Source organism: Gymnoscopelus braueri, assembly GCF_963280865.1.
Source record: "Gymnoscopelus braueri genome assembly, chromosome: 10".
Classification (NCBI taxonomy): Eukaryota; Metazoa; Chordata; class Actinopteri; order Myctophiformes; family Myctophidae; genus Gymnoscopelus; species Gymnoscopelus braueri.
In genome coordinates this window covers 35,943,926-35,959,353 of record NC_137611.1, presented here as the reverse complement: position 1 = coordinate 35,959,353, position 15,428 = coordinate 35,943,926, and the positions used below count along the sequence as shown (strand labels likewise).

The following is a 15,428-nucleotide window of genomic DNA, read 5'->3' as shown; positions in this document are numbered from 1 at the left end:
CAACAGTCATACTGTAGCATACGATGGCTAATTTGCCACAGTTATAAAGCTAAACCATCAAGACAACCACCAAGAGTTGGAAATATGAGAGCAAGCGGTTGTAGCATCCATCTGCATTGTAGATTTATTGCATGCCATTGCAAAAATAACTTGGTTTATATAGACAATACACTATAACTAAAGTAATATTAAGTCAAATATATTTAGGAAGAATGTACAGTACAATGTAAAAGAAATGAAGTCAGGGATAGATAAAACATACAATAAAATGAGGAATTGTGGTTAATAACTAATGCATAAATCACAACATTACACGCAGGAATGCAGGCTTTCATAATGGGTCAAAATAAAAAATAAACAGGCCTAATTTGATAAACTGAGTTGTTGTAAAACATTGAAAGGGCTGAAGGGCATATCTTTTTTTGTCTTCTCTCCCAGTCCAACCCAGCAGATGTTGGAGTGGTCACATTATGTTCCATTGCTGGTCTGACCATAGATATGGTCAAAACTAAAAGCAGCAGTGGCAAACCTCAGTTTCACCAAAAGTCAAAACTAGTTACAGCACATGTTGCAGTGTACAATGCCGGACAGAGTTTTGCCTGAGACTGAAATCCTGTTGCAGTTCTATAGATGAATATTAGGTGAAAATAATCCTATTGCTCAAATGACATTGCTTGCATTTGTGTTCTACTTAACCATTTAACTAACAACAACTCCCCATGCAGAGCTGGACACTCCTACTAACCTCTTGGCCAGTGAAGAGACCGAGGCCACTTTCCTTGTGACGTGGGATCGAGTCCAGGCAGATATTGAGGGCTACATGTTGACCTACAGTTCTGCTGAGGGTTCCAGTGAGGAGATCTCTGTGGGGCTTGACAGCTCCTCCTACAGGTTGAATGGTCTGAGGCCTGGAGTCCTCTATACTGTCTACATCCGGGCTGTCAGGCGGGACAAGGCCAGCAGGATGGCTTCTACACAGGGAGAGACAGGTCTTTAATCTGCCATAATCTGCCAGTTTCTGCTAGTGGTCTGCTATGGCCAAATTCTGGTTGAAATTCTCAAAAACAAAACAGGATTTTATATTGGTTTATATCCGTAAGCTATAAAATCTCATTCAAAATTCCATCACATACTGATCAGACCGGCTATCAAGGGGATGAGTCCAGCAGGAACACAGGGCGAGGCAGGTTGATGCTGATAACAATAAGAATGATTTGCCTTAATCCATTGGTATGTTTAGTAGTCTATAATGAGGTAATTGAATTAATATTTGAATTGAATTAGGTAATTGTCAACATCAGCTGCAATTGGATCATACGAACAGAATTATTTTCAATTCACGCACATCTCTATGATCTGATCTTTTGTAGACGCTGCATGACAAATGCTTTCATTTCACCGCAATGGGAAATGAAACAACATTTGTAGCTTGTAGTTTGCATTAGTTGCTGTACTCACCCACTAACATCTCCCTCTAGAGCTGGACGCTCCTACTAACCTCTTGGCCAGAGAGGAGACAGAGACCACATTCCTTGTGTCGTGGGATCGGGTCCAGGCAGACATCGAGGGCTACATGTTGAGCTACAGTTCTGCTGAGGGCTCCAGTGAGGAGATCTCTGTGGGGCCTGACAGCTCCTCATACAGGCTGGTTGGTCTGAAGCCTGGAGTCCTCTATACTGTCTACATCTGGGCTGTCAGGGGGAACAAGACCAGCAAGAAGACTTCTACAAAGGGAGAGACAGGTTAATAGTCTGAGAACAGGAAGATATTATTGTACTCCACACCACACAATCTAAAATAATAAATTCCGGGAATACAAGATATAAAGGTCATCATTTAGACCCCAGAGGGCTTTCACATTCACATGGGGACAGGGGAAGTAATAGTTTGGTAGGTCGGTTCGGGACCGTACCTATGTTCCCCGGGTCCTATGTTCCCCGGGTCCTATGTTCCCCGTTTCCTAGGGAGAGCGGGGAATATAGGACCTAACCTAAACCTAACCCTAACCATAACCTTAGTGGGGAACATAGAACCCGGGGAATATAGGTATGACCCCGGTCGGTTCATTGCATGAGAAAGAGAGGTCAGCTTTTCAGGGATTTTTATTTTCAGGAACTAAATAGGTAGGCCTTGGCTTCTTTGGTAATTTGTTTTTATCATGATGAAGGGGTCAAGGTTAAACATCAACGGTCAGGAACAATATTGTGGGAAAATACATGGATGGTTGGTTGTGGATAGATATCTTTGTAATGTTTTGATAGCCTGTGAATCTACTGTAACTATCTCCCATTTTCAATTAGACAGAAAAAAAAGTAATTCAGTTAAACCATTAATTGGTCTGAGTATCAAAATGAATCTAGAATGCATTTATATTTCCCTCCCCCGTGTTCGGGGAAGGGAAGCCAGGTAGGGAGGGTGATATTGGTCATTGCACGTACTCCTATGGGCTGGGGCGGCACCTGTCAGCAGGAAGTGTTGGGCGGCCGTGGGAGGAGTAGGACGAAGGCCCTACGTTCTCCCGGTGGGGGCTCCTCACTGGCAGGTGAGTCAGTAGAATACAATAGCAGTGACAACACAGAAATGTGTGTGGGGAGGAATTAATTGGCACAACGACTAAATTGGGGAGAAAAAGGGGGTAAAAAATAATTGGCTACTCTAAATAAAAAAACTTCAGCTGCATTCTTGTATGAGGTAGACCTTTGTTGACTTTCGGACAGTAACATATATCTTGTTTTAGCTTCCACCAAGCAAGGCATCCATGCTGCTGTGCACATGGCTTTCAAAGGTCTTTCACTCTAACCTTACTCCCATGAAGAGCTGAACCTCCTGTACCAGCAGGAGAGGAAACGCTCCCAACAAGCCGTGCCAGGTCACTGGTTTTGTCGTAACTCACGTGCATGCAGTAGGAGCAGCGGTGTCAGCACATGGTGCTAAGGGTTATGATGGGAAGCCCGCTCATCTGTGAAATCATCATGGGAGCTCTAAGTGAATGCAGCATCTCTTTCAATTAGGCAGCAAACGACTGGAGTTGTGGAATATAAACTCATCTCGTCGTAACTCTTCGGGAGCAGCCGGCGCTACGGGCAGGTTGGGGGCCAGGTTCAGATAGGGAAGCCATTGTGTCAGGAGATGGTCATCTGGGATGCATAAAAGCCAGCGTTGTTACGCTTGTGACTTTACAGGACCTAATACCAGGCCCCATTAATTAGCCAGTCAAAACTTTTCTAAAAGCAACATCATTGAAACTCTTTTTTTTAATGCTAAATTTCAATTTTCTATACTGTCATTTTCAATTGTCCTCATCCGAATAGCGTTTATCCACTTAAACCCTTTAGTCTATGTGAAAGTCTTGAGTTTATAAGTAGTCGGACTGCTTTTTTCCCGTCTACACCGAATAGTAGCTGATCTACAAGCTCATCTGCTATTTATGGTGAATGGTTAAAACCTTCCTCTGGCCAAAAAACATGGTTTATCTATACCAGACATAAGGTAGCAGCGCTACATTCTTCTTTATTGGATAATCACCAGAATCCCTGCAGCATTGAGCCCTAGCACACTAACCCTGCACTTTGTAGTGCAGAGGGCAAGCCACTTAACTCTGGGAGATAAGCAAGCTAATAACCATCCTTACAACCTCATGTCTCGGACACATCATCTTCCCTGGGGCTTCATGTTGACAGCCAGAGCCTGTTTGAGACTAATCCCCCACAGCAGTTAAATGAAGCAGACAATCACTGGAGAGAATAACGTGCAGTTTATCTATGGAGGCACATAATGGTTGGAAGAAGAGATGGAACAATGTGTTAATCTCTTGGTGACAGGACTGTTGATATTCATGAACAGTGCATGTCTGTGATTATCAAATCTACCATGTGTTATAAATGATTAGACAGGAGTGAATATTACCATCAACATTTTTTTCTGTGTTTGAGAAACAGTTCAGCCCCACTCTTTTATTTTCTCTAATCACAATGGCCCTGAAATATGTGTGGGATGATTCTCTTTATTGCACTTAATGAGCAAGAAAAGATAAATTGAATGTATGGTATGGACACATGAATGAATCTATTAATCAGTCAATCAATGTTTTTTTCTCTTTGTTTTTTAATACATTTACATTAGCATTTGAAAACCCAAATCGAGTGACAAGTAAATTAACATTACAGCACAATGACTGACTGACTGACTGACTGAACAAACTAAGTGTGAATATCTAACACACCTTTTCTGCTCCATTCCAACTCTGTCTTGTCCCCTCACCTATAGACATTGATGCCCCCAAGGATCTGAGGGCTACAGATGTGACCCTGGACTCCTCAGTCATGAGCTGGCTTGCTCCCCTGGCCGACATCGATGGTTACATACTCACATACAGATCTGAGGACGGCGCCATGGAGGTAGGACGGCTTGTAGTTCACATTGACAGACTTGTATGCACACACACACACACACACACACATGAACGCCCGATGCACGTGCGTGCGCACGCGCACACAAGTGTGTGCCCAGTGCTAAGGCCAACTTCAAAGGTTTCATTATGATTTGTTGTCAGTATTTAGTGTGAAACTTTGACCAGAAATGTGGATGAGTGAAGAGTCGAGATTCAAAATGCATTTTTATCATCGGGCAGAAGTACAGTACGCGTCAGTATGTGGAGGACAGGCACTTTTCTGTACACAGTAAAACAGTACATTTGAGCTTGTATTTGATTATATAAAACATAACTTTGTACAGAAGCTGAATAACCTACAGATCTACAGAGTATAGCACTGTGGAGATACCAATACAGACACACACTCACAACAGCCTTTTTCAGATCTGAGGGACATAATGTCTCAGTGAATCTTGTGTAAATCAGATTAAAGTATATAATATATCTGCATTTTAGGTCCCAATCACTCATATTATCATCCCTAGTAAGCATACTGTACAAATACTCTTTGTATTACATTCCAGTATTTTCAGAGTTTTGATATACTGGGTCACCTTCCAAATAACACAGGGGACATAAATCTGAGCTCTGTGTAACGCTGACCTCTAGTGGCAAATTATGACAAATTCCCACTTTCTGATCATGCAACAAATTCTGGTGTAGTTCATTCTAAGTGCTTTGAATATACTTATTTTCACATGTATACATTACCCACTGAGACAAACACAAGTAAGTATGAGCTGTAATATGGAACACAGGGCAGAGGCCAGAGAGAAAAAAATCATTAACAACAACTTCTGTGCTTTTATTATGGTGCAATTAAACTAAACTAAGCTAAAGGTCTGCACCCTGTAGCATACATTAAATTAACATAATTGTATCATACCGTAAACATTTACAGAGGTGGTAGTGTACGTTCGTTCCGCAAAACGAATGGCTCATTTATACTTTGCGGTATGACCATGTCGCTCGCTGAAAATAGCAGACTTTCAACTATTATGTGTGTCGAAAATATCAGATCTACAAGCTCACAATTCTTTGCAGCGCTACACGTTGTGAGCTCATATAATAATAATATACTTACATCATTTTAATATTGTGTAAGTATAAATCAAGCTTAATGTTTCTCTCGTGTTTCTCTTCAGACTGTTGAAAAGCAGCTTGGAGCTGGGGAGAGCCGCTTCGCTCTATCAGGTCTGGAGATGAGCAAGAGATATCTTGTCACCATTATCGCCTACAGGGGAGCCAAGAGGAGCAAGGTGGTAGAGACGGTCTTTAAAACAGGTCAGTGCACGCTATGATGCTTTCAGTGACATCTTACTTTCTATTATAGTCGCCTGTAACACCCTGCAAGGGACAGCGCTGCAGTTCGCTGCATGCTTTATGTTTAGTTTAGTTTAGTTTACTTCCATTCTGTTGATAACATGTCATCGTTACACAATCACATCATGTCTTTCCATGTCATAAGATGCCATGTCACACCGCCTTGTGTTGCATCATGTCACATCAAAATATGTCCTGTCACATCATGTCATGTCAAATTATGACTTGGCCGCTGATGTTGAGAGGGTATAGAGGCCGTCTGGGACTCGGAAGGTCACTGGTTCCCCCCTCCCCCACATGACACTTAACTCATTAAGACCTGAGGCCTATTGTAGAAAGGCCTTCTAATCAGTAGTTCTCAAACTTTTTTGTAATAGCAGATGTACAAGCTTGTGACGTGCTGTGAACTTGTATATTTGGTATTTTTGAATCGCTAACATATACTAAAATGACAGTTGCTTCCCCGGTTTTAATGGGTTAATCCCCAACTGCTCTGCTGTATTGATTGTGCCCCCATGCTCCTAATAGTTAGGATGGGGAAATGGACAAATACTACTTAGGCTATAGTGAAAATAAATGTACCGTCGCAAATACAGCAACAACAAAAGGGAACACTGTAGTGTTTTGTCATGTTGTGATATGTGTTGTTTGGTGTAATGTCTTAAAACACAGTATATCTATTTTCCTTTAGTTGGCCTGCTCTACCCCTTCCCCATGGACTGTGTTCAGATCATGAAGAATGGCAATAAGAAGAGTGGCATCTACACCGTCTACATCAACAGTGATCGCTCCAAACCCATAGAGGTCTTCTGTGACATGGACAATGATGGAGGTGGTTGGCTGGTATGATTATGTGATACGTCAAATCACTCTGACATCATCCTGATATTAAATTATGTCCATTATACAAGAACATAGTAGTAGTGCCGATTTTCTTAACCTATTAAGACCGGGAAAGCATCTGTCATTTTAGATTCTAACCACTTTAACCATTATCTTATACTTTGGCTATTCAAAAATAGCAGATATACAAGCTCATAGCGCGGCACCAAGTGCCGCGCTATGAGCTTGTATATCTGCAATTTTTAAATCATGAAACTTTGTGCAAATCTTTGAATATTATTTTTTTAAAGCCAATTGTAACTCAAATATGTTTTTTCACGATTTAAAACAAATAGCAGATCCACAAGCTCATAGCGCGGCACTCGGTGCCGTGCTATGAGCTTGTATATCTGCTATTTTTTTTATAGCCAAAGTATAAAATAATGGTTAAAGTAGTTACACAAATGCGTTCCCGCATTTTAATGGGTTAAAAGAAAGTCTCATAACACACACGCACACACGCACGCACGCAAGCACACACACGCACACACACACACAAACACACAGAAGCCACAGTGAGACCGTTGTAGTATAGCTATTCTAAAAACACAATACCTTGTGTCCTCCTGTGCTATTCCAGGTATTCCAGCGACGTAACAGCGGCAGACTGGACTTCATGAAACGCTGGAGACAGTACATAGCTGGCTTTGGCAACATGACAGACGAGTTCTGGCTCGGTAAATATCTGAAGGCTTTGAAAATGAAACACACACAATTGAAAGGTGGTATCGCTTGCAATCATAGACCTGTTAGAACCTTTGGTTCTCAAAGTGGGGTCCGGGGACTTCCCAGGGGGTCCTTGGTCCTTGTAGCATCACAATCATTTTAACCACTTTATCCATTTATATGTTGGCGATTTAAAAAATGGCAGATCTACAAGCTCAAAGTGCGTCTCTTCGTGCATCTTGTACATCTGCTATTTTTGAAATGTTTTTAAAAATATTGAACATTTTGAATAATTTCGGGTTTTTTTTTTACCACAAATCTTCTCTCCTGGGGGGTCCCTGACTCCTTGGCACTAAACATTTTCAGATGGGGGTCCACGGCCTAATACATATCAATTTGGGGCTCCTTGGCATGAAAATGTTTGAGAAACACTGTGTTAGACATACGTAGTCACTGCAGTATCTCCTCTCTATCTCCCTATAGGGATGGATAAGATCTATGAGCTGACTAACACTCCCACCCAGTATGAGCTGAGAGTTGAGCTGGGCTTGGGCTCTGAGAGGGCGTACGCCGTGTACGACAACTTCAAGATCGCCCCGGCCAAGCAAAAGTTTAAGCTCACCATCGGCAAATACAGAGGGACAGCTGGTGAGTCCATTTTGATTTCTCCAACGTTACGCAGTGTGAACAATGGAGGGGGGATACAGAGAAGGCGCCAATGGTGGCATCGAAATAGCTTTTGAAGCCCGCCTTTGAAGCCATGGCAGATAGACCAGCACAGCTGTTGGGTGAATTGTTTTGAACAGAATTACAAAAAAAAAAAAAAAACTAAAACTGATGAGATGGGGAAACATTGGGATAGACAGGAGTTTGAAAAACAGCTTTGCAAGCAGCAGCACAGCTGGACGCGGGCCCAAGGCCCTGAGGGACACACACAGCATTGCCCCTTCAAGAGTAAACAGTAAACCAGCTCTACATTTAATGACTACATTACATTATCACTGATTCAGTTCATTGAGGGTCGTCCCCATAAAAAATGGTTGGGGGCTTCGAAGCCAGCCACATACGGAGGCTCAGCTGCTGGGGCGTTTGTTTCGGGAAATTAACCGCAGGGGCTTGACAGACAGGCAAGAGTACAGAAAAGTGATGTCTGAGCAAAAGTGTAGTAAGTCTAATTTGTACTTCGTCCTATGACCGAAAAGAACAGTTTTATAGATTAGACCTGTGTGGACGTTAAACCAGGCAGAAAACCAGGAGAAACACAGCTAATGGTCTATATACTGTTTATTATGCTTAGATGCGATATGGCACTTCTACAGAATTTCAACGGTGTGCAAACAGAGACAAGAGAGGCTGCAGAGTGGAATTTGTGCTTGCTTTTGTTGTACTGTAAATGCTGACATTGCTCTTTGTCTCCCCCAGGTGATGCTATGATCTACCATCAGGGCCGTCCCTGGTCAACCGTGGACTCGGACAATGACATCGCCCTGGGGAACTGCGCCTTGACCCACCGTGGCGCCTGGTGGTACAAGAACTGTCACCTGGCCAACCTCAATGGAAAATGGGGAGACCAGAGGCACAGTATGGTGAGTATTAGGATGGACGCTAGCGTTGTGTTTAGTTGGTTGATAAGCAGTGGTGGTAAAAGTACTCACATGTTTTACAAAAGTATCAATACTGCAATGTAGAAGTTTCAAGTAAAAGTCCGGAATTCAAAATGTACTTGACTCTACTCTGAGTGGAGTGGAGTGGAGTAGAAGTAAAAGTACAGAAAATTGGAACTACTCCAGTAAACTTAAGTACAGTACTTGAGTAAATGTACTTAGTTACTTTACACCACTGGTGAGGATGGACGCTGGCGTTGAGTTAGTTGATAAGCGACATGCACAGGTGTCCCATCCACCACCAGGTACCCAGTCAGACAGAACAAAATCAAATCACTTCAGCATAAACAGACTGAAGGAGAGTTCTCTCTCTCTCTCTCTCTCTCTCTCTCTCTCTCTCTCTCTCTCTCTCTCTCTCTCTCTCTCTCTCTCTCTCTCTCTCTCTCTCTCTCTCTCTCTCTCTCTCTCTCTCTCATCCACTAGGTCAGTGATGGTTAAGCCACAGACCCCATTCAATAATATTTTATATCACTGGGACCTCAGTCTATGCTGTAAATACACAGTGTCTCATCTAACGCTGAGAGTGTACACTCAGAGAGTGTACACTCTGAGAACCACTGCACTAGGTGCTTGGATACAGTGAGGGGACAGGATGGGGACCAACTGAGAGCTGAGGGATCACTTTTTAAGTATTATAGTATAGGAATACTCCTTTAGCACTGCTGGGTGCTACTCATTAGCAATAACTTTACATAATTAGAACTTCATTTTGCCTGAACAGCAGCCTTCCTACCAATGTAAACCCTATTCGAAGCACAGGAACTGTGGATCATTTACCAGTCTGCCTAGGGGTTATATTTTATAACTGTATACTACGCATGTATTCTCATGTTTATCTTTCTAATTTGGTTCAGTAACTCATGACGATACACACAGATTATTTTTGCTGCATGTTGCAGAATTTACACACACGCACATACACGTACACGTACGCACGCACACACACACACACACACACACACACACACACACGGTTCTGTCCTGTTCAGTTCACCAGCTCTGAGGCTGAAGCTATTTCAAGTGAGTGCCTCTGGTGTAGTGTATGATCACACCAACAGATGGCACTAATAGCATTTTATGGTCAGGTTTAGCCTCCGCAAAGCTTATCATCAAGCCGTCTTGGAAAATTAGACTAAAGCCCTGTGTGTGCTCTGAATCCATCAAATTCCAGAGGAGAAGATATTGCTCAAACACTGTATGAGACGCATCTTTTAATACCTGGCTGATGGGGTCACACAAAGAGTTCATGCTTTAGACGGAAACTATCCTACCCTCATTTGAGCAGTTTCTAAAACTTCGTTTTTCAGTACCCACAAGGGCATTCGTCCAGCTACAAATAGATTCTTAACCGGAGTGCTCTTTAATTTATCAGCATATTAATAGAGGATCCAGCAGCCAGTTGGAGCCTCAAGAAGCTGAGTGGAACATATAGTGGAGGGAATGGGGATTTCTTTTTTTTCTTTTTTTTGGGGTGTCATGATATCAGTGAATGAATGCTGTTAACTCACCCTTATCATCACCATCACATCATCCTCATCCTCATCCTCATCAACAACAATGCTGTCAGCTATCTATTATCGTCTCTGTCGTGTGGAAACCTCATATGTCAAACATTGCAAAAGTAGCAGATCTACAAGTTCAAAGCACATCGCTTCACGCCGCGTTTCGAGCTTGTGGATCTGATACTTTTGATACTTTTTTGTGAAGTAGGGCATTAATTAAAGTTTTTTCATGGGTTAAGGTTTCTGCCCGATAGCAACGATATGTTATTATTATTATCATTATTATTACACTATAATTGACCAAATCTCTGAATGTGTGTCTATCCCGGGCGCCAGACCGTTCGGTCTCAAACTGTGTGTCGCATATGATCGAAAAACCGTGAATATCACGAATATCCGTATCTGTCAGCCCGCGGATCTGAGGAGAACACACAGATGTGTTTGGGAGATTGTCTGCATCGGCTTCTGTGATTCCGAGTAGGAGAGAGGTACTGTATTCCTGACTTGATTCGTTCATGACATGCATGGCCCTGAGTAGGCCAGCGCCAGATCTACAAGCTCACAACATGTCACGATGCGTTGTGAGCTTCTATTTTTGCCAAATTCTCACCCCAGAATAGAGACGCTACAGTTCATGTGATTATGTTTTTGATTTCTGATGATTGATAAAACAGTTGTTAATGTTTTAGACAGGTACCATACCTGATTCAAACAATGTCCCTGATCCCTGGTCTGCAAAGACAACTTCACTTCGAGGCGTACATTTGCAGTTTTGTTTTGGATCGTTGAGGTGAAACTGGAACGGCCTGGATCCATCACCTCTGATAACAGAACACATTCCTCAAAGTGCGTACAAAAATGGCCAGTGGCTTTTAGCAGTCTGACGGGGCAACGAAAAAGCAGTTATTATGTCTAAGGGAGACTGATGCCAGAGGAAATGCGAGGCAGTCGCTCTGCCCATGTGGAAAATCTCCATCCATAATGCCGGCGTTCTCAGTATCTCCTTCGGCGTGCGCTGATGACACACAATAACAGTCAGCACGGCTTTGTATGGTCATGAAACTCTTGTTAGGATCTGCTATCTCACAGGGTGTGTGATTCTCTCTTTCTCTCTCCTATTGCTTTCTTTGTTATATTCCACCCATTTCTTGACACCCCTCTTCTTGTTTCCCTCCCTCTCACACACACACACACACACACACACACACACACACACACACACACACACACACACACACACACACACACACACACACACACACACACACACACACACACACACACACACACACACACACACACGCGCGCGCGCGCGCGCGCGCGCACACACACACACACACACACACACACATACACACACACACTGTCAGGGAGTGAACTGGGAGCCATGGAAGGGCCACCTCACGTCCCTGGACTTCACGGAGATGAAGATTCGACCGGTGGGGGCCATGTCCAGCAGAAAGAAGAGATCGCTGATGGCAAAGGAGCGGAACAGAACAACCTCCACGGACAAGAAATAAGATCAAATACCTTCCGCTGCACCACCACACCAACTGGCCTTAGCTGTTTTCTTGTCATCACGTTAGATTCTGGTGTCTTTGTCTGCTAGTTAGAGTGGTATTCACTAAGCATAACCTGTGTGTGAGACTTGTACAACAGACATATGCCTGTTTTATACTTAGTTGCGCGTGGGTGTCACATACCGAATATACTGTGGCAGATCTACAAGCTCACAAGCTATTTTTGGGGCGTGACACCGCCACAAAATTAAGTATAAATCAGGCTATACGATACAAAATGTACACACTCCCCTTGGCTATGTGTAGGAATTCATAGTCCAACTGTGTGACATTATGAAAACTAGCGGGATGCAAGTATTTTCTTTGGCACCAGCACCACTGAGAATACTGATGTCAAGTTGACTATGATGACAAACTCCCGGGTTTAGTGTGATTGTGGGAAAACAGCCAATAGACGTCTGTTTTGCGGTTTATTTTTAAGTCAGTACAAGTTCTGCTTCTTTGAAGTGAGGAAAACTGCCATAGTTCAAAAAGGTGTGATAGGAAATCATTGTTTTAAAATAATAATTATAGTTTCTTCCAGCAAAAAGACACTAATGCTGATTCCAAATTGAATCAACTCCATGTGGAATTTCTGTTTCAGACAACCAAGAACTCATAACTCCATTTACTTTAAAACTTTTACTTTCTTTACCCAAGGGTGGTAGCCCAGCTATGGCCTTGTCTTGAATATGATATTTGTATTATATTTGTTTATTTCATATTCTATGAAGGAGGTGAAGAGCCATTTTCTCTATGTATAGTAGTATTATCCTAATGGCAAAGGGGTGAAAAAGTGATCAACATTGATTGCTTGGTTTATCAGACAGAGTCAGGTGAAGACGATTAGCCAGAACGTGGCCTGTCTTTATTGATTATGAGTCTGTCTAGCTCTATGACATAATACTGCCACTGTACCAGAAACACTGTCACATCACATTAGGAAGCTAGGTGGTAGCATTGAACAGCTGTCTGGAATAGCCATATTGCCTCTGTCTTACTTTTGGAAGGACAGTGAATTTCAATCAGTGTAAACGATCTGTATATACCAACACAATTTTTATCCGAGATCCCTTTATCATTTTCATGGCTTTAATAGCCTGTTGTTTTCGATTTGGAGAGCTTGCTAAGGAAATTAATACTGCTTTGATTTTAAATGTTTTACTTTAGTAGCCTACATGTTTACAAATAATTGGAGACTTCATGAGTTTATATCTCGAGGACAGAGCGATTCAATCAATATTTGTGTTGTGATGGAATTGATTTAAACTCCCTGACCATCACACACTTTTTCTGTGATCTAATTTGTGTTGTTTGTTGTTTTTAATCTTTGTTTCCCCTGATGTTTTACGCCAGCAAATCCTCAGATAAATATTTGACTTCACAGCTTAAAAAAAGTCACAGATTTAAAAACTAAATATCATGAAAATACTCTCTGCTATGATGATTTTATTTTGAAATGGATATTTGCAGTTGTCAAATAAAGAACAAAAACGAATTAAAGTCATCTGATATGAAACCCTGTCAGTACCATTGTCTTCAATGAAAAGAAAAAAGGAGAAAAGCTGGGGCCTAATACCTTTTATTTTTTATATAAGTTGTCCATATTAGTTGGATATGGTAGAACTTTTCGTTTAACAGTGGCTGACTATAATGGACTTAATAATAGTATATTAGACAATATCTACAGCCAACACAAAATCACAATAATCTTTTTTTGGGCCAGTGCCCTCTATTTAGTATGTGGTTATTATGTAATTATTAGCCTACTTCCCAGGGAGAGAGAAAAAGCCTGTTACGATTATGAGTAGAATAGTATATGGATATCAGGCCCTGTCACAGCCCTGTGACATATACTGACCATGATACTGACTGACAGCATACTGACCCCGACATTAACCATGATACTGACTTGGGGAGACCGGGGACAAAAGTAACAGGGGGCAAAAGTAACAGACTCAATAACTCTATAAATATATAATATATAAATAAATAATTAGAAATAAGCTAGAGGGGTGAGACTTATTGTGCACATGCTCAGTAGGGTCCTCTCTCTGTCTATGGAAGGATAGAATGATCATTTCATCTCAGCAGAAGTTTTCAACAAAAAACTGATTTTGAGGTGTAAATGTAAATTTTTGAGTGTACAGTATTTTCCTTCAGCTGTCTAAAGATAAGATGTCAGCTAATTTAAACTTGGATGAATTGTATCTCTATGTTATTGGTCACAAATTAACGTCAGCAGCCTATGCTAGTATAGGTGTTTCTAGCTAGAATATTGGATTTTATCATGGTTGCCCCATCGGGGGCAATTGTAACAAAGTGACCGGGGTCAATTGTAACAATGTGTTTTCAATGCAAGCTGATTTTTTTGTCTGGGATTTCATACTTTTATGTTAGTAAATGAACATATTTCACTAAATGTCACTACATTTCAAAGTCAAAATACATTTAAATTAAAAATAGACATACATTTGAAAAAACAAAATTTAAAAATAAAATCATTCGAATAAAAATACAAAATAATTGTAATTATGTATATAAAACATTCGTAAGTAAAAATGGTAAATTATAAAAAATACATATTACGTGATGTGCTTTTATTTGAGACAAAATGTATTAATATGACTTATTTTTACAGTGTTACAATTGCCCCCAACCACTGTTACAACTGCCCCCGTCACGGGGGCAATTGTAACACTGTGACTCATTGCATTCAAATTAATATTTTAGACTTGTCCTTATTAGTGAAAGCTTAAAAATTGTATTATTAATTAGGGCACATATATATGTTTCATATAGCAAAAGATGACTAGGATATTTCAAGTGGTCTGTGAATTATGAAGGCAAATACAAAAAGTGTCTCCCCTACTGGCCATGATACTGACCACATGATACTGACATGATACTGACCATGATGTACCATGATACTGACCATGATACTGTCAGTATCATGTCAGTGAACAGATCGGCTAGATTTGTAAGTGTTGAATGTGGTTTAACCCCAGCCATTCAACACTTACAAATCTAGCCAATCTTCCACTCATTTGACAGAGTTAACCCTTGCATTGTGTTAGAAAACTGCATCCACTTGTGGTGTTAGCGGGTCAAATTTGACCCGTGATTTAAAATCAGCCCAAAATACAAAATACAAAATACAAAAAAAATGTTTTCATAATTTTTTTCTCCCACCTCATAGCTGACTTGTAATGCACTCATATCCATGTAAACACTTTTTAAAATATTATGTTGGGTTAGGGCTAGGGTTTCATCTTTCAATATATCTCGTTTTCTAGGGTGTGACCAAGGAATGAGGATCTACACACAAGTTTAGTGGCCTACAGCATGGGTTCCCAAACTTTTCAGCCCGCGACCCCAAAATAATGCGGAAATTGACTCG

At 41.3% G+C, this 15,428-nt stretch overlaps 1 protein-coding gene across 8 annotated transcripts in view; it reads left to right on the top strand.

The window, feature by feature from the left end:
• Positions 1-13,547, top strand: part of tnn (tenascin N) — a 51,843-nt gene extending 38,296 nt beyond the window's left edge. For 4 of the 8 annotated variants that reach the window (XM_080440943.1, XM_080440940.1, XM_080440937.1 and 1 more), the window contains 9 exons: positions 726-989; positions 1,479-1,742; positions 4,267-4,397; positions 5,578-5,716; positions 6,447-6,598; positions 7,218-7,314; positions 7,787-7,951; positions 8,726-8,889; positions 11,840-13,547. In XM_080440943.1, coding sequence (XP_080297069.1) covers positions 726-989; positions 1,479-1,742; positions 4,267-4,397; positions 5,578-5,716; positions 6,447-6,598; positions 7,218-7,314; positions 7,787-7,951; positions 8,726-8,889; positions 11,840-11,989 — 1,526 coding nt within the window. In that variant the 3' untranslated portion in view covers positions 11,990-13,547. The remainder of the gene's footprint in view (positions 1-725; positions 990-1,478; positions 1,743-4,266; positions 4,398-5,577; positions 5,717-6,446; positions 6,599-7,217; positions 7,315-7,786; positions 7,952-8,725; positions 8,890-11,839) is intronic. The other 4 variants (XM_080440941.1, XM_080440938.1, XM_080440939.1 and 1 more) reach the window with 3 other exon arrangements.
• Positions 13,548-15,428: the final 1,881 nt, after the last annotated feature.